At 37.0% G+C, this 24664-nt stretch overlaps 1 protein-coding gene across 3 annotated transcripts in view; it reads left to right on the top strand.

Annotated features, from left to right (window-relative positions):
- Positions 1 to 219: 219 nt before the first annotated feature.
- The window catches only part of cxcl12.L (C-X-C motif chemokine ligand 12 L homeolog), a 46634-nt gene continuing 22189 nt past the window's right edge, over positions 220 to 24664 (top strand). Inside the window, exons 1-4 of one of the 3 annotated variants that reach the window (XM_041568438.1) lie at positions 220 to 374; positions 12081 to 12198; positions 13825 to 13911; positions 23820 to 23880. In XM_041568438.1, coding sequence (XP_041424372.1) covers positions 314 to 374; positions 12081 to 12198; positions 13825 to 13911; positions 23820 to 23865 — 312 coding nt within the window. In that variant the 5' untranslated portion in view covers positions 220 to 313 and the 3' untranslated portion in view covers positions 23866 to 23880. 3 annotated transcript variants of the gene reach the window in all.

The following is a 24664-nucleotide window of genomic DNA, read 5'->3' as shown; positions in this document are numbered from 1 at the left end:
ATAGCTGGAAATGCTTCCAACTATCCTTTAGCCGACTCCTCTGTACAGCAAGCAAACAGCTCTAGGACAAGGCAAACTAATATTATGTACAGCTGATTGAATTTGTATTATAAGCAGATAACCTACTCATTCCTATACAGGACTGAACTGATTTATATCGAGCTATTTTAATAGAGGAAGGATGTAATAACAAGCCTGGGGTGATAGATCACCCGCAGCTACTCCCCACCCCCTTGCACTTCCAGACTTCTCCACTTCGAGCTGAGTTCATTCTGAGATTGTCTTTCCTTGAGAGCACAGCTCCAGCCACAACATGGACATAAGGACTCTAGCTCTGCTCTCCATCCTGCTGGGAACCCTCTGTCTCACTGAGGGTAAGTGATTGAGGGACTCTGGGTTTGTGGGGGAGCCTTACTCTGGGAGTGGAAGATGCAACATATTTCTGTATTCAGTTACAGTGTAACTTTATTACCAGTTTTCTAACAAGACATATTGTGCTTGTAGTGTTGTAAAGATTAGACCGAGGACTCTGGCAGTTACTTTATCCACGTTTATCCACTTAATGCACGTACAAAGCATGCTCCGTGCCAGCCTATTTAGCCACGCAATGCTTATAGTTCCCATAACTGTGTGTATGGGCTATACCAGATCTTTTCTATTAGTGACAGATGCTGGTTCATGCCTTCCTCGGACACGTTTAACGATGTAATGTATCGGGCTGGACCTTTATAGTACTATGTATATCCCATGGCTGGCAGCCTGGTTTACAACGAGCTGCATAGAGTTGGTACTAACTGTCATCTATGTAACAACCTCTGCAGACTCGAACTGTTCTATGCCAGGCTGCTGTTTTTACAACCATAGACTCAGCCATGTGTTCTTGGAATGACTCGCCATGTATTTGTCTGCACCCAAATATAGCGAACCTTTCACACTACTGGGGTCATTCTCCGTGGGATTATCCAGAATCTAGATCCCTCCCAGGACAGTAATGACTAGTGAAGTTCTTAAATCATATGTTGTTTGCTGTCGGACAGACGTAGTACATGGGGCATTCAACAATCCTGCTTTTGTAGATGATTCGTTTTGCGTGAGAGTGGTGCATCTGGGGATTTGTTTAAAATATTGCCTGACTATGCAACTACTGTAGTAAATGAAATACTATTCCTGTTATATACTATAGCTTATTTGTGTTGCCTTTCCTCTGTCCAGACACTATCTTGGCTACAGAGATCCGGGGAGTCTTCGTTTTCCCTGTACATTAGAGCCAGTTGAAATTCCCTGAAATGTTTACATTTCCTACTATTGGCACTTAAAGTGGCCATACATGGGCAGATCTTGGCTTCCAATTCGTCTCTTTCAGTCCAACATGCCTCACTGACCTTGCCAAATAAGATGTGTCTGTGTATCGCCAGCTTGAAATCTGTTTGCCCAATTCCATACAGATTCTCGTACTGTCCCCTACTCACAGCTATGTAATCCCTTGAGATAAGAATGCAATAAACGCCATGTGGGAGCCAATCCGTTGGGCTGTATGAGGGGAGTTGTGTGCCACTCAGTAGGGGATGACAGGAGCGACCCCACAAGTGCCTAGTAGTCCCAATCCGCGTGCTGTTTGATTGACAACTCTCATCGCTCCATAAACTGCCCATCTCCATCACCTCACGACCACATAGTTATGGGCTTTTATATTGCACCAGCTCTAGTCTAGTCTAATCTAGTAAACATGAGTTTACTGTGTTTCAAATGGACAATGTTGAACTCCATTCGATTTATAATGTTATTCAACGTGGTGTTTAATGTATTATTATCACGTGTGTTTTATTCATCAATTTCTATAAAATATCTGGATTGCAGTCGCTCTTTGCTTGTTGTTCTTGCAGTCACTGCCGGGAGACCTGCGGTTTAGCCGGTGCTGATAACAAGGCAGCAGGTTGGGAGAGAAATTGCAGTGGGGACTGTTATCCCCCAAATACGACTCCTATAGGATCCAGCGCACAAACGTTTATCTTCACTTGCTATGCCCAACTATTTTTAATGTGGCCATTTATTGAAGTTTGTACGTGGGTTTATGGAAAGTAATTGCATGCGGCAAATACTAAAGCCTTCGTGCGACCAGCAGTCGCCATACCCTCAGGCAATTATCCCTATACACCTGCATCTTTTGTCTCCAGCACCCCTTTCAGTCTAACCTCCCCCCAGCATTATTTTTAGGGAGACCCATTTTAGCATAAAGATCTGTTTTGGGGCCTGAATACAGCAGCCTAATTACTGAAGATAACCCCTTGCCGACCATTATCATGAGAATGCGCAGCAAAGAGGCCAAACAGCATTAACATAGAGGCATAAAGGGTCCATCAGCCAGGGAGGGTGTGGGACAGTCTGCTGACTCCGCAGGACAACAGAGGGGCTGCCGATCCTATTCAGCTATCAGATCACCCGCCCTGTGTACTGGCTTCTATGTATCTCTGCTCAGCATCTGGGCACCCACTGCTGGGCAGCTCAACCTTTCCTTTAGCGTGAGGCGGCCCACCAAAGGGTTAACACATGCATTGTCTCACTGGTCATGCCGCGATTGAAATGATCGCTGAAACGAGGCTGTCCGGTGTGTGTGTGTCCGTGTGTGCGCATCTGTACACAAATGCTGATCTAATGCACGACAGCAATGGTAGAGTTTGGGCATCATTGTCCCCTGAGATAAAACGTAGCTTAGAGAGGTATTGCAGATATTACATTTCATTTCAACTATTGCTCTATTCTAAGAGCATTTTCGATTTTTGATGTTGAAGGAGTGATTTTCAGGTCATACCATGTAACCTGTAACCATGTAATGTGCCTTTGTTCTTCTAGCAGCGCAATCACTGCTGCAATCACAGCTATGGACAGTTGTTTTCTAGTGTAAAAGTAAGCCAGCCAACAATAATATGGACATCATTTTAATTCAGATTTTATGTCACTGTGGTTGCTTGTGCTACTGGTTCCAAATGGACCAAGAATGGAGCAGCAGCTAGCTGATTTCTCCAGACTGTGCTGGTGGACATAATATAGAGGCAGAAAGACACCAATGTGCATTAGAATTTTATTAGCTAACATGTTACCCCCCTTTTGCTAATAATCAAAAACTGCACAAACACACTATTATTTTACTTTCTCTTAACTTGCTAATGACATTGCAAGATAAAAAAGATGCTATCCAGTTTAAATTAAATGCTAAAATGGTGTGATACACATTATTAATCAGACAATTTTTATTTATGCCATATGTTGAAGTTTTTTTGTATAAAATATGATTTGCCAGTGAATCAAGTATTATTGTCCTGTTTTACCAGAAAGCTGGAATCATCAGCAGTTCTCATTTGAAAGGCTATAGAAATCTTGGGGTCTCTCAGATCAGCATAGCAAGCTGTTAGTACTGAAATGCATAGGATACAGGATAGGATATATTTCTGTATACACTGGGAAAATTGTTAAAATTGTCTGGGTCTCTACAGTTTTACTAGGGAGTCTCCCTGTGGGATGTGTCCCCATATTCAGTGCCATCGTGAAAAGACACTGTCTCCATAATACGCCTTTAAAATAGGGCTTCTGATTTTAATTAGGGCTTTTTGTCACTCTGGTCTGTAGCACTCCAAGCAAGGGTTTGGCCAAAGTCTCACTGCTGATATATTATCCACTGCTTAACATGTGTTTGTTTATATATCAAGTAGATGTTTACAGGGCTCTTGGTTTGCAGAGCTTTCTGGTTTTTGGTAATTCCGTAGGTTAATCTTACTAATTGAAGGCCTGGATTGAGTACTAACCAACCCTGTTCTTTATCTGTCTCCCATAACGAAAATTTATTCTATCTCAGACAACAGGACTGCAGCTGACAGACAACCAGCCAGGCACTAATTTAATTACCTTCAACATATATTTTGTATCAGACAGAAATCTAGATAAATAGTATACGGTCATTTTCAAAAATATCCCCTTTCCTCTCAGTGCTGAAAATGATTTATATTTTACATTTTGCAGTTCATTGCTATTTGCCCTTTAGTGTTTCTCATAATTAAATCTGTGTAAGTATACATTTTCTTTCCTGCTCATTTTCTGGTCACTTGCTAATTATACATGTTATGGGCAGTTATATTTTCATTTATAGGTTTAAAAGAAGGAGTTTTTTTTAGCACATTAATATTACTAGCCAGTGCAGGCAGTAAGCAGCACAGATCATGTTTCTGAGTAATTATTTGATGGCTGTTTTCAGTACAGGTGACCAAATGAAATTCAACGCTACACTTCAGATTATATAAAAGCAACATTGTACCTGTACTAACAAGTAAAAGTATCACTTGTGTGAGGACATAATCAGTGATGTGCAGAGAACACCAATTTTCTCTGCTATTTGCATTTAGCATTAAAGCTGCCATACTGCTTTTCCCAACAGAGACATTCTTACTAGGAAACAATGGACTAGTGTTTTCAATTTAGACTCTCTAGAGGTGCTTTTGCATTTGTTGTCTTAATAAAGCAAAGGGGTGTAGTATGGCAGGCAGTACACACTCTCATATGCCTATATATCACAGTTTTTATATGGTATATGTATGCAGATTCAGTTTTGCATAACAATTATTTTCATTTGATAATGAAATCAAGCATTGATAAAGCAAGATTATAACTGAGCTTTGCACCTTGCTCCTAGATTATAAATGCATTATAAATGTCTACTGATGTTATAATATGGTATATAATGATATATATAGCTGGGTGTACACTGCATGTTATCTCCTTTTCCTCTGGAAAATGTACTTTCACTGTGGCTAACTGATATAATATTATAGCTTTTTAACCTATGAAAGAATTCGCACTAATGAGTCAGAAAATATCCACTACATACAAGGATATACTTGCCCTAAATGCAAACATTTCCCCATTTATATACACTGTGAAAGTTATATACAGCTCTGGTTTACAATCTGTCTATAATTTAGTTTCCCCTGTTTATCTAAAGATGATGGTAGAGCTGAGCTTGTTGTTTAAACCTTTTCACCATGTCCCCAGTTCTTAGCTTTTACTTCATGTTGCAGAAAAATTCTGCATATTCAGCATCCTGCAGATTCTGCAGAAACCTAGCTCTCGTTTAAAATAATAATAAAAAGAAAGGGTTATTTAATTAGTCTTCTGGGATAGCACTTTTATGATTTCCTGTTCATGAACAAATGTATAACGTCACACTGGCTATCTAAAGTTGGGGGAAAAAAAAGATGTTGTGAATTCTACATGTACAGTATAATATGTCCCTCATCCAGAAGCACTGCTATACTTTAAATACTTTCTGGTCTTGAAGTGAGTGTCCAGTTGCCCATCCTGAGTTGTTAGTCTCCCAGGATGTCAGGTCTACTTATACAGCTGGTTCTAGTTAAAGGGGCATTATAAGATATTTTTGGATAAACGTTTTGTATGAATATTTTATTGCGTACTTTTGATTCTGAGAGAACTGAGAGCTGATTTGTTTAAATAAATGCTCAGGAAAATCAACCAGCATTAGCCATTGGTGGCACTGATAAATAGCAGACTACTGATTGGAAGAGAAGGAAGCCTGGAAGCAACATACTGACCTGCTAGTATCAGCTTTAAGAAGTATGGATGGTATATAGCCCTTTTAAGACTAGTAGTATGAATGTTACAGTTTAGAAACACGGAAAGTCTTTGGTTCTGATTATCAAAATGGAATAAAGAATGAATATGAGAAAGAGATTTAGTGTGAAATTACTGTATATAAACACAAATACAAAAATAATGGGACTGGAGAGGAAAATGGTGTTGTTACAGAACAAATATTATTAAAAGTCCTTGGAAGGTGGTGATTTACTACATGTATAAAGCCAAAGTAAGCAGTAGCATAACTAGAAGTTACTGTGGCACCACAGAAAAATCATTTTAGGACCCCTGTGCTTTTAACCTTGGAAAGGATGATCTATTTCAAAGATAGATATTAAAAGTGGGCAGTATATAGTACACCCTTTAGGCCCTCTGTTTGCCCCAGTAGCCACTGGGTTTGCCTCTCCATTGTTATATTTTTCCCCCAAAGGTAAAATGTTTATAGTTTGTTTTTATATTTAGGCTCATGGTTTATCTAGATTCAATATATTAAATGTGCCAATGTATTTTTATCACTCCTCTGTAAATACTTGAAATGTAGATCTCATTATTTGTCTACAAGTGTTCAACACTTCTTAGAGCTAAACAAATTGCCTGCTGGTGCTATTATTGAGTTAATTTGCTCATTTACTTTACAAGCCATTCATCTATGCTAAGAGCAAATAGAGGAGGGAAAGTGTTAAAGGGAGAGAGTAGAGATAAATAAGGACCTGAGAAGATAAAAGGCATAATATAAAGCATGGATGTCTCTTTGTAGTGCAAGCACTGGAGATACCTGTAAAAGTTCCAATCTATCATGAACACCATGCTAATCAATGTCTTCTGTCCAGTTTTTGTTAGATTAGCAATATAAAACTGCATTTATATTTTAACTCTTAAAAAAATTTATGAAGTAAGAATAAATGGGTGTTTTGGGAACAAGTTAATAATCAGTTACATACCCCTTAGGGCAATGATGCAGAACTGCACTCCACAAAGGCCACTCATTGTGAGAATATTCAATAATACTACTTGAACACAGGTGTGCTAGTCAGTGTATATCAGTATTTTAAATTAAATGTCCTTGGGCTTGGCTCAAGCTGGGGTTTCTTGGCAGCAACCAGGACTATTGGTGACTTTTGAAGACCTTAGTCTGACAATAGTTAAAAAGTAGATAACTGATCTAAGTACACACATGGGTTGCAATATCTGGGAAAAGCACATGTATAAATAAACTTCTGAACTAGTCTGTGATATTTGTTTGCTGGCCTTGAGATCAGAGAAGATCTATAGGAGATAAGAAGACCAAGCATTCCTGTAAGAGCAGTAATGGTAAGGAAGGCTTGAGGTACAGTTATAAGGGCAAAGAGCAAAAAATAAAAAGGAAATCTGTCCTCCCCCTTACAGGGCAGCTTTTTAGCACAGCTTGTCTCATGAACTGGATATTGCCAATCACATGTTTAAACCTAAAGCAAAAGCAATCTTCCTACTTGTGGTAATCACATGCTGGATTTTTGCTCATCTATCAAATGCCATGCAAAAAATGAGTGACTCTTCAGTGTCAAAGGATAAACTTAGATTTATGTTGGGTAATTAAAACTAATGGGAAAGTCTGCATTTCCTTTCATTAGGATGGAGGAAGACTTTCCTTTCAACATTTTAGCGATTGAAATACAACAGGACTACTCAGTAAAATAAGCCAGTGGGGTCACCACACTGTGGGTTGGTTAAAAGCAATCCATAGGGACCCACACCCCACCATACTCCCTTTGCAAGATGTCCACTGACTGCTGCCATTGTACCCTTTGGACATTACTAACCATACTGATGCATGACTTTGTATATAACATATAAATTAGGCAAATAGATCTGAATTATTAGCTCCTTTCCTATTTATGCCTATTAATAAGGCACATTATAATTAATTGGCTTCATTTATAAATAACTGTATGCCTTGAGAAATATTTATTGCAGAACTCATAATAATGCTTAATTTTCTTGTTATTAGGTTTCATGTATCTTGTAGCATGATTATTTAGTACTTTGACAGTGAACATAAGAGAGATGGACAGGCCTGTAATATTTACTGTGCTTTTTATAAATGACACATGTTGACATGTCTAGTATTTGGCAAATTATTGGCTAACTCTCTTTATTGAAGTTAACTTTCCCTCCAACTCATTAGCAGCTCAATTTACAAAGCAACTATAATCAGGTTTAATGAGGGCTGTTAGGCAGGCAGGGCTCATGTATTCTGCACTAACTAATGCCACATTAGAGATCATTTCAAGGCATTCCACTTTGACATTATAACCAAAGAATAAACAGAAGTGATATATGTTTAGGGGAAGCATATTTAGGGTAGCAAGAGAAATATTTATCTGTGCATGCTTGGGTTTTTTTCTTCTGTTGCATTGTATTAGAATTGTCACAAATTAGGTAAACAGAAATATTTGGAGTTTTTGTGCTAAATAAACAAAGAGCAACGTGTATGGTCTTAGTAATTTGGAGCTTTTAATACTTAAGCTGCCCATACAAAATCAGACATGAACTACTGATTTTGGAAAACCAATTTTCCTATGTTCAAAACAAAAATGATCATCTGCATATTAAACATTTGATCAAGGTTCATTTAGATTTTGGTTGGGGATGTAAAATCCTGAGGGCTCTTAAAGCAGTTATTTCAGAATCTACAGTACAAGGCTCCTCCATAGGATCTTATCATTAACCCACCATAGAAACCCAGGATCTATCATCTGGTGACCCAGTCAAAATAAGTGGATATTTATGTGAATTGACACATTTTGTATAGAGGCTAAAAAAGAGAGAGGAAATGAAAGTGTGAGATGAATTGAATGCATGAAACTGCATTCAAATTTCGGTTAAAAAAGTTAACAATGGGTTAAAAAAGTTAACAACAAGAACATTATTGTCATATAAATGGATGCATTTGTCATATTTTGGTAGCCTGTATTTTTCAAAATTCATCTAGACAAATAACACAACATCTGCAAACTACCTTTCTCTATTTACTCATGATTACATGAGTGGGCTCAATTACAGTTCCAAATTTCCATTTGGAAACACTTTATTTTTGGAAGACTTTTCTTTTTCAGCCAAGCATTGTTCATACTAATATAAAAAGTTCTGAAGTCTAAATGCGTTCTGGAAATGTTTGAGAAACTGAAGCTGTGGACACACATAGAGAAATCTTAATTCTGAGCCAGATCTCTGATGTGAAAACCTTTTCCGTGAAAAAAATGTGTTGTAAGTAACCCAAATCTTGTTTCAGACCTGGACCCCCCACCAGCAGTACAACCAAGTGCAAATAATTATTAAGTCTAGAATGATTTTACCCTAGGGAAGCTTTTGATTGACATACTCGGCCAATTGAAAAATCAGGCCAATGCATATTTCAGAATATTTGCAACAAACAATATACCCCTATAGAGACAATCCAGTAGTCTCTATATCTATTTCATATGGAAAATGAAAATAAAAAAGGAACATGAAGAGTATTTAGATTGGCAGGCATGGGTTTCTGAAATCAGCTCAATATATGTTGTTTCTCAACTTTCTAACGTTTGAATTGTATTTAAAGAGACAGCATTTTTTTGTGCTGGGGCAGGGTTGTCAAATCGCCTCCTGCACACTTCACATCCTTAACTTAAGTTCTGCTAAAGCAATTATTCATGAATATTGCATAAATAAGCATGTGTAGTCATCCGCTAACCTTTTAACATGGAGATCAAACTGCTTTTTTATTGGTGTTGCTTATTTTGATATAGTTTTTGTGGAGAAACAATTTTGTAGCAGTCACAATTCAATTTCCACCAAGCAACTTAGCTTCCTATAGATGTATTTGTTGCCTGGGGTAAAAACCATTATTTAAAGTAGACTAACAGTGTAGCTAAGCGCTGACTTATCTGATTCATTATCTCATCTAATTACTTACACTACCCTCAAAAACACAGTTGAGTGGCTCTACACTAATCTTGATGGTATTTCTCTACATAGAGAATTCCCCTACATAGAGAATTCCCCTAGTTTTTTTTTGGAATGCTCAGACTATAGTGTCCCTATCAGCACTTAAAGGAACAGTAACACCAAAAAATGAAAGTGTTTAAAGTAATGAAAATATAATATCATTTTCCCTACACTTGTAAAACTGGTGTTTTTGCTTCAGAAAGACTCCTATAGTTTATATAAATAAGGAGCTATGTAGCCATGGGTCAGCCATCCAAAGCTAAAAAAAAGGTACATTATTTTGTCATTCCTTTAAAATGCTTTCATTTTTTGGTGTTACTGTTTCTTTAAGTACCTAAGTTACATGAGTTGGATTTACCCATTTCATTTAGTTATGATTTAAGCATCAACTTTCTTTGAACCCCTAGGATACTGATATTTGACAGCAGGTTAAAAAAATATTCTCTATCTGTCCATTTCCATTTGTTTAGTGCTTGTCCAGGCATCTGCCAGGCTATCATGCATCATTATGCAGACTTTCAGCTCAACAGAGTATCAGTGACCCAAACTTGTGTTGCTGACTCTCAGTTGTGCCTAAACCCTACTATTAACAGTATCTAACTACAGATATCTCAGAAGCTACTAAAAACATCAATTAATGTAAATTGTAAAATTGCTTAGAGAAGCACTTTCAGTAATTTTACGTCACTTTACTTTTTGTGTTTACATTTTAATAAAGACAAATTCAATGTCTTAAAAGATTGCAATTTACATTATAGTGACAGCCCCACAAGAGAAGAAAATCATTCTTTGTTGAAGATTTTGTGTCCAGACTAGGAAATATTGTATCTCTTTCTCTGCAATACTAAATTCCCAGGAGACCGTGGAATTGTGGTTTTATAGGATATTGTGCTTATTATTTAACCGACTATAAGTGTGTCAATAATACTTTGTGACTGCCTGAGTTTAGTCTGGTCTAGTGGGGGTTCTTTTCTATTCCCTGGATATTGTGAATTTTTGAATACTGACTGCAGTCAGACCTCCACCAGAATTAGAAGGATAAAAACTAAGGGTTGATTTGTGTTTGTTTTTAGGAAATATTGTATGAAATGACATGAGTCTATCCTGAGTAGAAAGGTTGGGCATTAGTAGTTTGATCTCTTTCAGTTATGTGTTTTACTGAATAAAACTCTAGGGGGCTGATTTACCAAGGGTCGAATATCGAGGGTTAATTAACCCTCGATATTCGACTGGGAATTAAAATCCTTCGACTTCGAATATTGAAGTCAAAGGATTTTAGCGCAAATACTTCGATCGAACGATTAAATCCTTAGAATCGAGCGATTCGAAGGATTTTAATCCAACGATCGAAGGATTATCCTTTGACCAAAAAACGTAGGCAAGCCTATGGGGACCTATTATTACATTATTCCCAAAGGAAATATATTTTTTATATTACAAGTGTGTGACTGCCTACAGTTGTACTAAACAAGTCACAGTATCATCAATCATTGGTTCAGTGGACATCTGATGAAAAACTTGCTCTAAGTTTGCGCTAAAAGTTCCTCTAAAATTGAGTTCTGGCTGAACAGTATGATACAATTAATTTTAACTAAAACTGACACCGCTGAATTCTGCATAGAATATGCCAGAAGCTGGAACAACTGTTATGGTAACTTGCGCTGTTGTTAAATGATCCATGTTGTAACAATAGTGGAGAATGATTTGTTTAGCTTGAAAGATCTTTAGACACATTGTTTTCAACAGGCTGGGGGCAAACAATTTCCCTTTGCATTCCTTACTTGCTTGTCGGGATACTGTAATAAACTATGGCAAGACATAGCAAGACATGATATGCCCAAGATAAATGTCAGTCCCTTGGACTGCTGAACCCTACAGAGTATTACTTTAACCAAGATGTGGACATTTTTTTCTGCACATAGGGTGTGGTCAATTATTTTCATTGTTGTGCTGCTATGTATCTAAAGACTACATGTGGGATGAACATTCATGGACTGCCCTATAGATTTCTTAAAGCATAATCATAAACCTTACGTTTATTTAGTGATAATGGGGGGACTTGACCAAACATTCAACCTGAAAAGGGGACTTTAACCTAAAAAGTCTACTACGTATGTAGTCCTTTATAGAAAACAAGATAAACATGTATTTTGATGACGGATGCATTTTTATGGTTTTGCTTTTGGTAAGCTCGAAGTATCTGCATTATAACTAAAAGTTAAAAATAAAAGCAAAGATGATGTGGTTATGGGATCTGTACTGGGACAGATTAGTTCCCAGAAATAATGCAGTCAAGAAAATTGTATCACTCACACACATATTCTCACACAACACTCATACACACAGGCACATATCCATACACATATATAAAGATGAGCACAATAGGACAATTTGTGGCTATATTATTTTACTCTGTGATCTCTCTGGCTACAACATATATTTTAAATACTGCTATTTGTCTTTTAATCCTATAGGAAAACCAGTCAGCTTGGTTTACCGATGTCCCTGCAGATACTTTGAAAGCAATGTGCCCAAAAGCAACATCAAACACCTTAAGATACTCTCCACTAGCAACTGCTCCCTGCAAATTGTGTAAGTTCACCTCTTATAATCATTCTTTACAAAGAAATACCTGTACATCTATTTATAGAATATGCCTTTATAAACCTGTGTGTGTGGAAAATTAGGGATGCATTTGTTCTTCTGTGCAATACGGCGCCTTACAGTCATAAATGAAAAGTGATATACATAAAGGCATGATCATGTACCTATCTTTATATCTATTTAAGGGAATATTTCCCTTAATATTTCACATTACTCTTAAAGTGTAAAATGCAAAAATGCAGAACATAATATATATTGGGTTGACTGGTACTGCTCTTGTTAGTCTGGAAGCTATAAAAAAGCAGGAAGTGAGAGATGTAAAATCAATCATCTGTGATTTATTTTGCTTTTCATACTCGACTCAACTAATCATGTACACTATCGCTTTTCTCTTTGTCTGCTTTTCAGGATCTCTTTTCTACTACCTTCACTTATTAGATCACCTGTCTCTTTCTCACTCTCCACTGCCCTTAAGAATGCCTCAAAATTATATAGAACAAAGGTTCTTTCTTCTTATCTTCCACTAACAGGTATTACTATATATGTTTAACTGACCATACTAGACTTTTACAATATGCATGTTAGCTTCCACCAAGGACTTAGAATGTCTTTGCCTGGTTCTCAGTTGAGTTTCCTACTTTTGGGTCATGAAAGCTGCATCTGTGCTGAACTAGTCCACTCTTTGAATCCATAATTTTTATCGCTGGAGCAGCCAGGCTTGTGGGCTCAACTTTTAGCTTGGAAATCACATCAGATTCTACAACCTTAAAGGGCAACTATCACAATCAAAATAAACACATGTTAACAATCTGACCAGTACAAACTAAACACGTTTAATCAAACTACATATACAGTTTTTTTTTTGTTTTTGTTTTTTAAAAAAGCAGTTTTTAAAAAATACCTTATTTTGTCAAATGGGTTCTTTCACTAAGGGAGTCCATACTGTGACTATAGCATGCAAATGAGTTCACAAGCATGCTCAGATTGTAGCACTGACCTGGGTATTCTACCCAGAATGCCTAGCTTTAGTAAACTGCTCCACTAGAAGGATCACAAGATATCCCTATCTTGTCCCCTGCTGGTCATCATGAAAATAAAGGGCACACACTAACTCCCAGACAGGTGGCAGCACTACTGAACAGCAGCTAACACAGAAGTTTGGCTGATAAGAAAAAAGCTTAGAAGGGATGCTATGCAACCAAGGAATTTCAACTGATCATGTGCGAGATTTCAGAGCTGCAGTTGGCTGTGAAGATATAGGTAGGAGGAGGCAGTGAAATCCAAGATGCCTGCCTCAGGTGGAGATAGGGGAGATTTTGCAGACAGTATAGTGAGCTGATGATTTACATTATACAAACAATTTGTAACTGTTTTAAAAACTGGATTTCTTGAACTTTCACATAGTGTATTTACTTAGTAAGTGATTTTAGTTATGATTGGTGCCCTTTAACTCTTACAATGCCATGGAACCTGCAACTATATTGCAATGCGCTGGGAGAAAACACATTTTGTTATATTTATATTTCTCCAGGCATTTTGTTTAAATATTACTTCAATGTAGAAATTTCTTAGCATTTTTCCTTTTTTTATTATATGTTTTGCTGTCCTTGGCAGGGCCCGCCTGAAACACAATGGTAAACAGATATGCCTGGACCCCAAGACTAAATGGATTCAGGAGTACCTGGAGAAAGCCCTGAACAAGTAAGCAGGCGAGAGCAGAAGTGCAGCTATCACTCCCGGCATGAAATGTGTTAAGACAAGTACTTCATGGGCACCCACACACCTTTCTCACAATCCTTATGCTGCCTAGAGACTGAGGGAGCTTCTCTGCTTCAAAGCAGAGCTGGTACTTGACACAATCAGTGTCCCCGAGGTGTCTCAAATGCAGAGCAGCATCTCTGCTTCATTTCTTTTAATGTACAGTAGTGAAGGCTGCCATCTGTACCACTGACCAGCATATTCTTCTTTATTAAGGGTTCAATGAAGCTTTCCACACTATAGCCTTTACTACAATTATGAAAGACCAATCTGGTCAAGTCTCTTGCTCTATATATATATATATATAAATATATATATGCATACATATATATATATCATTTATTTAATGTAACCTATGTTGCTTAATGAACTGTGATGTTGGGAAGACAAGGCATGTCATGCTCAACAGTCATTTAGTATTAAATTAGAGTTTTAAATGTCATGGGCTACTGTTTGAAGCAAAGCAGTAGATCCTACAACTACAACCGAGAGAGAGAGAGAGAGAGAGAGAGAGAGAGAGAGAGGAGACATGTGCCAAAAAGTGACCAACATCCATTGGCACAGACATTTTCTGGCTATTCGTTTTGCCAGGTCATGATAACAGAATTCATATTGTCCAGAAATTATACAGTACAATACTGGTTTTCTTTGTCCCCAAGCCTTATTAACCAATGGAAGACTTCAGAGTATTCTAAAAAAGGGTTTTCTTAAAATTGTCAAATGTGTGACTGTTCAGGTTAAGAGTCTTTTCCTTTCTTATATACAAATGCATTCATGGTTATTTGCTTCCCCCAAAACTTGCAATACAACTTAAGGCACCCTGCAAGGGCTAGCTGTAGCTAAACCAAACAGTGAGTGGTGTGCAGTGGGCTGTGCTAGGGGGAAACTAAGAATTCACAGCTGCATCATGTTTAAGTCTGTGGTTCAGAGAAATCCACTCAGCATCTGGACTCTTTCTCTCACAGCAGCGACAACTGATTCCCAGCTGCCTGTAGGGTTCATGCGTATTTTCTTAACCTGCATCACAACATTTACTTTTCTTGCTAAGTCAAAACCTAGCAGGCCATTGTTCTGTTGAAAACACAGAAAGTATACTGTTTAGTTATCTGAGGCCACTGTTAAAAGACAGGAAGAGACTTGCTTAAGTAATGCGAATGTTAAACTCAACACCAAAGCTCTGTATGACAGTTTCTTTAGCACTTCATTTTTCTTTATTTTACCCTTTTAATTCACCAGATCCCATGCTTCTAAGCCCTTCCCCTTAATTCCAGCTAGAATTCACACAGCAGCTGAATATGAATGAAAATATGTAAGCCAACTATTTATAGTTATCCTGCATACAGATTATTATCACTTGTGAAATGGTCTCACAGCGAACAAGCAGTTCATGCACACCTTCTTGTGTTAGTATTGGTGCTTTCCTTTAGGTACTCCTATAGAAATGTATAGCCACATGGCATCTTACAAAAAAATATGAACTACAGAAATTCTTTAATTTGTTTTCGCAAATTTTAAGGTGAACATTTCTATAACAAGAACCTAAACTAGTTCTCTGTGGCGATTATCATAGAGGACAATGGAGGATCGATTTTGGGTGTTATGGCAATGCATGATATGCTACTAAAAATGCAGCAGGCAAAACACCCAAAATCTCCTTGTGTGTTGTTGCCATCTATGTGGCACAGATAAAATACATATCTTTTCCTGCCTCTGAGAATACACAGCAGTGAGTAAAGTAGATAATAATACTGATCATGATGAAAGTATATGCATTGCTCACACATAATTCAGTATCAATGCTGGATTAATGAGTTTCTGATGGCAGCACACAGTACACAGAAAGAGACTTCAATCCCTTGTGTCTCTTTTTCAACCATGAGTATTTTGGCCACACAAGTGGATGGCAACAGATTTTCTTTCCAGCTTGACTAATTGCAGTCTAATGGGGTTTCACAACACTCTGCCAGAGGGGCCCCAACATAAATGTGTTTTGGCAGATTTGCCTGACCATATTGCTTATGTATGTCCAGCATAAGAGACAAATAGCAAGAGGTCTCTTTCTTATCAAAAAAACTTAAAAACTAAGAGCAGTTTACTGATATAGTTTAGTTAGAAAAAAGAAGTCAAACATCTGAAATCAATTCTTACACATAGCCAGCATGGCAATAATTAGAGAGCAGTAAACTTATTATTTGCTTATTCAAGGTAAAAACTGTAAAAGGAGCAGATTTATGACCTATTTTCTAAATGGAGAATGCTGGTTCTATCATTTTACATGCTGGTATGGATGCTTCTTAGCCAAAATGCTTGTTTATTTAACTGACACTTTGTTTGCAATTTGCACAGTATCCAACATTCTGGATATCTGGCTGATTGTATCTTATCAGATGTTAAAGACACGTGGCTCTATATCTATTTCTTTTTAGGCCGTTTGCTGTTCAATCCAATGCATGGTTAAATAAATAGAAACCAACAGAACACTTCTGATAGCAGATTTCCCTTCAACCCTGGTGCTTTATATGTCATAGACATTTAGTCCTAGATTGATCATAACTGATAATAATTAGAGACTGGGAAACAAACATGCCCCCATTACCCCATTTTTTGTAGTCTTGGGATTGAACATTAGATATAGATTCAAACATTGTGCCAATGTGCATTTTTTTTGCATCTGCCACTAACACCTGCATGCTACATGCCGTTGCTTAAATGAGCTAACTTAGGAAAAAGGTTGGTGGGAATGAATGAACATCTGGTTAGCTTTTCTGGGCTGCTACATCCCCCCTTTTACCTTTCCCCCATTATAAATAATTCCTGAGATGTTCAGTGGAATTTTGCTCCTCCCATTCAGTGTAGCAGGACCCTCTGTGCTTTGTGTTCATTTCAGCCCTTGACCTGCTTACAGGATGTGAGTTTGCTCCTGTGCAAGGGACCTTTTTAATTAAAGATAGCACACATGAGCTGCCCTAGAGGGTCAACTATAGACCAAATACTGTGATTGAGAATATTCAACCATTCTTAATGAAATACAGTAACCCAACCTGCATACTAGATAAGGAAATAAGGCATATATAAATATAAAATGTAATTTCCACCTAGGAATTTTTCAGTGTGTTTTGTCTAAATACAGCACTGTAGTGTAAGCTGCTCTTTTTAATCACTTTGCTGAGGCAGTGCATGATGCTAAGTTTTATTAACTACACTACTATCTCTGGCTGCAACAATATCTCAGCTACAAACACATGCGTGCAAACATACAGATATTGTCTATGTGGTTCTTGGTAGCAACATAATACAAGGTTAAGGATATTACATGAGCAAAAATGAGGTTCATACATGGGAGACAAAGTTTCCTGCCTTGTAATAGTACCCAAGGGGCACATGTGTTCTTATTGTATTTCGTCTTCCATAGAAATGTTGGCTATAGTTATTAGTTAATCATGCTTTTTCACTCTGAAATAATTAAAGTCCAGTCACGTCAGCACTTAACCTTTTCCTACCAGGGTCACTAGGATTACCCAGTGTAAAACTGAAATTTGCAGCTGTCATTTAGCTCCTCGCAACTGCATCACATGAACTTCCATATAGGTCTTGTATGAATTCCTTAAATACCAGTATTTTTAACTTTTGAGATTTTTAATCCTTGGCCAGATGAGGTTTGGCTGATATTCTAAAAGTAATGAGCAATGAGAACAGTGTGTATTTAATACATTTTTATGTAATGCTCTGAGAGTACAAAGATGTGCAGTTCTTGTTTATTCTAAAAGAAGAAAAGAACATCTGTATACAGTAAATTTCTTAAAATCTGCCCAAATTATTTATTGGTAAGTGAAAAGATGACCTGACATTTCCTTCTGTAGAAACAAAAATGATAGGTCATTTCAGTCTTGAAACAGTCTCAGGCTTAATGGTACTGCTCATTTTATTTAGTCTGCCCATAGGTCCATGGAAAAGAATCATGACAGGGAGTGTAGAGATTCTTGACTGGGCTAATGAGTCAGCAAGTCTGCTTACCCTTAAAGGTGCCTGTATGAATAACACCATTATATACATATAATACGCCAACTTATATTTTACAGGCTGGCGCATTAGTTGTCAGCCTGAAATAATATGCAGATCAACTGGTTTTCAAATCATGTTCCTAAGCTTCACTAGAAATAAATTCTTTACCGATATCATCACATCAGTGCAGGGAAATGAGTAAATGAATGTGTAATTGTTTTGACAGTTTCCTCATCCACTGTATGGAACTCATGAAAAGTTCTGTTATTGGTAATCCCTAAGGACAGGTTTGAAAAAATACTCTACTAGATAAGAAATCCCTGTAACTCATAAAATATTTACACCCATAAGGAAATCTCGCATCTCAGTTTATGCAAAGATATAGATGACATATTCTTTTTTTGTACTGCAAGCTGGCCAGACTGCTTAAGAAAAACATTCTATGGGGTTAAAAGTTGATGCAGCCCTTCAGATGAAGTTCTCTGTAAGCTGTGCACTTGTGTTTATATGCACAAGGTTTGATGTCCACATATTTTGTAGGGTGAAAACCCTACAAATGTATTCAGACCCAGCCACCTCTCTAAACTAAACTCCATGATGTTTCACATGGCAGTTCTTTGTTAAAACAAGACCATCACAGTTTTCTTTGTCCAAACATATTTTTTGAATAATCTACCCATCAGATTAAAGATGTTAAACACTGCTGGTTTCAGGAATCCAAAATTAACTACAGGTCGGTAGGTACATCCTCTTTCCCATGTGTGGTATAAGCAATATTATACAGGGGAAAATGTTTTGGGAAATCTGCAATATATGAAGATCTGCATTCTGCTCTGTATTGGCCACTATACAGCTTCAATTTGTACCAGTAAATGTCATACCTGACAGATGCTTGCAAACTCTTTCAGATATTGGAAGTGCCATAGATTAGCATGGCTCTGCCACCCCACATAAAAATAATAGCCTGTTGAAAGCTTTTGCCTCTTAAAAATATCTGCTGTAATTAGAAAAGCAGAATTATGCCACGTGTGATAAATTCTATGAGACCAAAATTGGATAGCAATGGTGTTCTTAATGATTAATTGCATTTGAAGCCCAGGGAGTCCAAGCCTATGCAGATTAATGGTTCCCATTTTATGGTCTGCACATATCTGGAGGCATTTACAAAGAGAAAAACAGCCTCTGTAGAAAATTTACAATTTTCAAAAAATTGGAAGCTGGTTGCTTAGCTTAAGAGAAAAATTGGTTACCAAACCTAGTGTTTTTCTTTGAATTGATATTAAAACAGTGGGTTTTTATAGCCCACAATACTGAAAAGTGATCCGAATACCCAAAAAGGTTGGGAACCTCTCCCTTATAATAGCATGTGACGGCTAACCTGGGAATGATTCAACTGGTTGGCCATCCTGGAGACACTCAACGATTGGTATTGGAATGTGTCTTCATTCCGGCATGAACAATACTGTGGAAGGCACCAAAACAGACAACACAAGAGGCATATTTTGTCAATGAAATACTGAATTTATGTGCCTAACATGAAATGCTTGTAGTTTAACTTTATTATACTGCTCCTGGAGAAAGGGGTATATTTTTATTCATCAGTTTGTTTTTTTATGTAAATAGATATTATCTTTGTTTATCAGAGTATTCAACCTATGTTTAATATGTTATATATTTTTCTATTTGTATGGTATGAAAAAACACTTTTTATACTTTGTTTCAGCAATAAAATGCTTTTTTTTTATTTTTCATCTTGCCTCATACTTGATGAACACATTGCTTTGTCTGTCATTTAATGCTCTCATCATCTTGGCTTCAAAAAGGAATAATGCTTTTTTTCCTCTCTATGTCATGCATGATCCAACTTTATCTATGGCTTTTGTATCTGCTGTTATTATACACAAACTTGCTTATGTGTACAATAATTTATTAAGGAAGTCTGAAATCACCAAAACACAATTCCAGAAATCTGGTTTATGACATGACAAACCATTTATTAGGGCTATAGCAGACAGGACCCTTTGTCTCCTGCACTTAATCTCCTCCAGTGTGGATAACAAACAGTCCAAAGTTACATTCCCACCGGCATGTAAATTGACCATGGTAAACATATGCATCTCTTAGTACTATGCAATGCATATGACATGCACATGTCTTACCACTGGAGATTTGCATTAATCCTGGTAGGAAGGTAACTTTGGACTTTTTGCCACCCACCCTGGAGGAGATTAAGCGTGGGCATCATAACATCCCATCTGCCATTTCCCTTACTGAAATAAGAACCCTAACATCCCCAGCAGCATACACATATTTTGAATATACGAAATCTATCATGCAAATATTTTGCTGTTAACATGGTGGTATTAAATTATAGGAAATAACCATTAAACATAAAGACCTTTATAATTGTGCTGTTTGTATCACAGACAGTATAGCTATACCCTGAATATACACTGAATACATTTTCCACTCCTACACACTTATCAGTTTCAACAGCTGGGAAGAATTCGTGAAGAATCGCTTTTATGCATGCACCTTCATTTTCATGCTGAGGATTGATAAATGGTCTCACAGAAAATTATGTCATAACAAATGTGCAAATTCATCAGACCAGTGTTGTAAGTGCCTGTCATTTTCTCATCACATTCCTGCCTTTGGCTCTGAGACAATACCACAAATGCTTTTTCATTAACTTAAAGGGATTTTTCATACCGGTACTAGCTTAACATTGATGCTGTCAGAACTCACTATGAAGTTCAGAAACGGCTCAATAGCATTAGGGTGTTATTTCTGGTTGCAGTGAGGACATAGAATGTATCATGTTAAACTGAAGGGGACAAAATTCTATACATTCCAGTTTATAGAAGCTCAGATATGGGGCACTATAGGAAGCGTTAGGTGGGGCTACAACACTGCTGTTACTTTGGGTGGTATCACCGGTGTGAAAGTTCCCATTAAAATCATACTTTTCCTGAGCTTGCAAAATCACTGCTATTTCATATACAGTGAAACCTCAATTTTACTTACCCAGATTTTAAGTTGTTCCTGTTATTTTTGACATCCAACCAATATATAATGCGTAAAATATTTCCCCGAGTTTACATTTTCTTAAATTCTACACCATTTTTCTGGCCCCCTGAAAAACATAAAATGGGGGTTCTACTGTATAAGGATCAGAGGCATCCATATTTTCAGCACTATTACATACGCTTCTATGACTGTCATCAGTAACTTCTGTGTTGCTTACATATGGACTTTCTAATATCTCTATATTTTTTACCATTATATAACCCCTGTATTAGTATAATGCAACCTCCATATTCCTATCACAAACTGATTCTGGCCCTTTTATACACCAAATAATTGCTGTGGAAGAAAGTAATATTGCTTACATACTACTGTATTGAATGGTTAAAGGATATGCCATGTTTACAGAGTTGCTGTAACAACAAAAGATTAGGCAGCCTTACAACAAGATGCACCCTATTCATATAATTTGCAGTTCTATGTCCGTCTATTTTATATGGCATTATTTTCCATGGCTATTTTTACAATACAGCAATCAGTGACATGTTTATAAAAAATGTTTGTGAAAATTTTTATGGCAAATTTTTTATATACAGGTATGGGGCCTGTTATCCAGAATGCTCGGGACCTGGGGTTTTCTGGATAAGGGATATTTCTGTAATATGGATCTCCATATATTAAATCTGCTTAAAATGAATACAAATGAAACAGATTGTTTTGTTTCTAATTAGGATTAATTATATCCTAGTTTGGATAAAGTAAAATGTTTCTTTATTATAGATAAAAGGGAAATCAATTTTAAAAATCTGAATTATGTAATTGAAATGGAGTCTATGGGAGATGGCCTTATATGGCCTTATAGTAATTTGTAGCTTTCTGGATAACTGGTTATTGGATAATGTATTCTAAACCTGTATATAGTTATATCCTCATTTTACCTAGAATTTCATTAATTTGGGAGAAAAGGTTGTAACTCATGACATGACATCATCCAATTTAATGGTAAAGCGAATAATTTTAAGCACTTTTTTGTTTCAAAACATTTGTATGGAACTGCTGGCTCTTATCTAGATTACAGATACTGTATACGAAAAACTACTGTATGAGTCATTCTGCAATAATGTTTCTGATAGCAAACAAATTTTCAACTTCTATACCAGCCCAAGGCAACCACAGCCCTTTAGCAGGGAAGGTCTCTGTCTCTGAAGATGCCCTAGTAGCTCCCATCTTATTTTCTGCTGATTCACTGCACATGCTCTGTGCTGCTGTCAGTTACTGAGCTAGGTATCGACTCAAAATATACAGTATGCATAGACTATAAATGTCACATGGCAGCAAAGAAACCAGTGCAACTAGCACCAGAATTTAATAATCAGCCCTGTAGCATCAGCTTATATTACAGGCCAACTTAATTTTCTCCTTGATAATTTGCGACAACCCCTAAGCGTAGCTTTTCAGCAGCTGCTCAGAGACCACTGAGCATGTGAGTGTCGCAGACACTTTCCAAGATGGCGACCCCATGTGACAAGTTTGAAGTTCTGGATCACTGCTGCTATTGAGAAGATTAAACTTTAGGCTGGTGCAATAAGTTCATGATAGAAATTATGGCATTTTAGCTATATTAATGTTTAGGTTTTAGTTCTCCTTTAACTTGCAGGGGTGCTATGGGGTCCAAGTCACAACCTGTTCCACCAAATTAAGTGGGCTGTTGGGATAACACTGTTTTAACCCCTGCCTTCCGTTGCTGCATATTTGTTTATGTTATAGTGTGGTCATTGTCACGTGGCATCATTATATAATACAAAAATCTAATGGTAGTAGAGAATATATGTTATAACTTTAGCTTGGGGAAAAGAAGGCACTAAAGTAAGAGTAAACCAAAAAATTAAAGTCATTTAAAGTAATTAAAATACAAAATATTGTTGTTCTCCACTGTCAAACGTGTGCTGTTTCAGGTATATTATTATAGTTTATATAAACAATCTGCTGTGCAGCCATGGGGGCAGCCATTCAAAGCTGGAAAAGGAGAAAAGGCACAGGTCTGCATAGCAGATAACAGATAAGTAGAATAAATTGGATATTGACTATGTAACCTTTGTCTTTTCTCCTTTTCCAGCTTTGCAGGGTTACCCCCGTTGCTACACAGCAGCTTCTTTATATAAACTATAGCAGTGTCTGAAGCAAACACACTAGTTTTACCAGTACAGGGCAATAGTACATCATATTATTTCTTTAAAACTCTTTCATTTTTTGATGTTACTCTTACTTTATACGTGTATATATTGCTTAAGAGTATGAAATAAAATTCACTTTTCCCAGAAAACATTATCAGAAACCATAAACATATTTATCCAGAATGCACCATCTAAACACTTACATTTTACTCTCATATCTCACTGTGTGTGTGTTTTCAAACAGACATTTCATTCCCAACACCATTATAATTTATATTAGATCTATAATGAATTACATGGTGTGATTAAATTTCGATTGTGCAATATTTTCTGTGGGGAGGCCGAATAGTATCATACTATATGAAAAATCGTTGTAAAGTAAAATGTAAGTCTTGGTCAGGTTGGGGACCATACATATTTCCTGAAGGACTACCCATGTGTGGCCATGTGTGGATTCTTTGGGCATCCTTGTTATAGATCAGTAAAGGATAGAACAAAGTTTTCATTTGTCTATATGCCGTTTCAATAGATACCACAAGATAAGCGTATGCATTTAAAATACATTTCAAACGTAGATATACAAAACTATGGTTTTGCAAAGTAAATGCAAATGTGAACTATCCAGGTGTATTTGTCATCTTTTGTTAGGTACCCAGAAGAATGTAGAAGAAGACTAAAATCAAAGCACCCATGAGAAAATGCTCTTATTTATTAAATATGCAAATTGTATGTATTGCTAAACCATGGTCAAACATGTTAAAAGAACAACAGTATCATAGCCATTCATCAAGTCACATTACTGTGCTGTTGCCAGGCAAGGCTGTTTGCAGAATAATGGCAGCATATAGCAAAAAGCAAAAAAGATTTATGGAATCCTGTCATTAGTTCATTTGATGAGGCTGCATTTTTAGATCCAAATTTTCAGTGGAGAATCAGTTAGTGCTGGCATGATCCAGCTCCTCTGAACTCAACTCAATTTCTACTCCTGGAAAGCTCCATTCAGCAGGAATTCATCTGGACTCTGACCAGGAACACAGTTGCAGCCAAGACAAAGGAGGAGGACAGTGTGCTATTTTCAGAACCTCAACCTCTCTGGAAAGAGGTCACCCCAAAATGATCCCCTTTTCTTCAGTGGAGAGGAGAAGAATTTGTAATGCGAGATACACTAATGTACTTGACAAGAAATATTTGTTGCAGGTAAAAAAGCCTAACTTTGGGACAGCTTGAGTGGATCTGTCACACAAAGGTTTTATGTCCAGATGATACTTTTCATGTATATGAATTAATAACATAACAATGTTTCACAAGCAAACATTTGGCCCACCCATATGTTTTCTGCTAAAAAAAACCCTTTTAGTTTATTTGAACTTTTGAGATTTGTCTGCATTTAGCCATTTTGGATTTTCCCTGAAAATGTGCCTGAAAAAACATGGAAATGTAATTTGGTGCAGACATCAAAAGAAGCACATGTACTTGCACAACCATCACCTCTA

Source organism: Xenopus laevis, chromosome 7L, assembly GCF_017654675.1.
Source record: "Xenopus laevis strain J_2021 chromosome 7L, Xenopus_laevis_v10.1, whole genome shotgun sequence".
Lineage (NCBI taxonomy): Eukaryota > Metazoa > Chordata > Amphibia > Anura > Pipidae > Xenopus > Xenopus laevis.
This window is presented reverse-complemented; position numbering and strand designations above follow the sequence as displayed.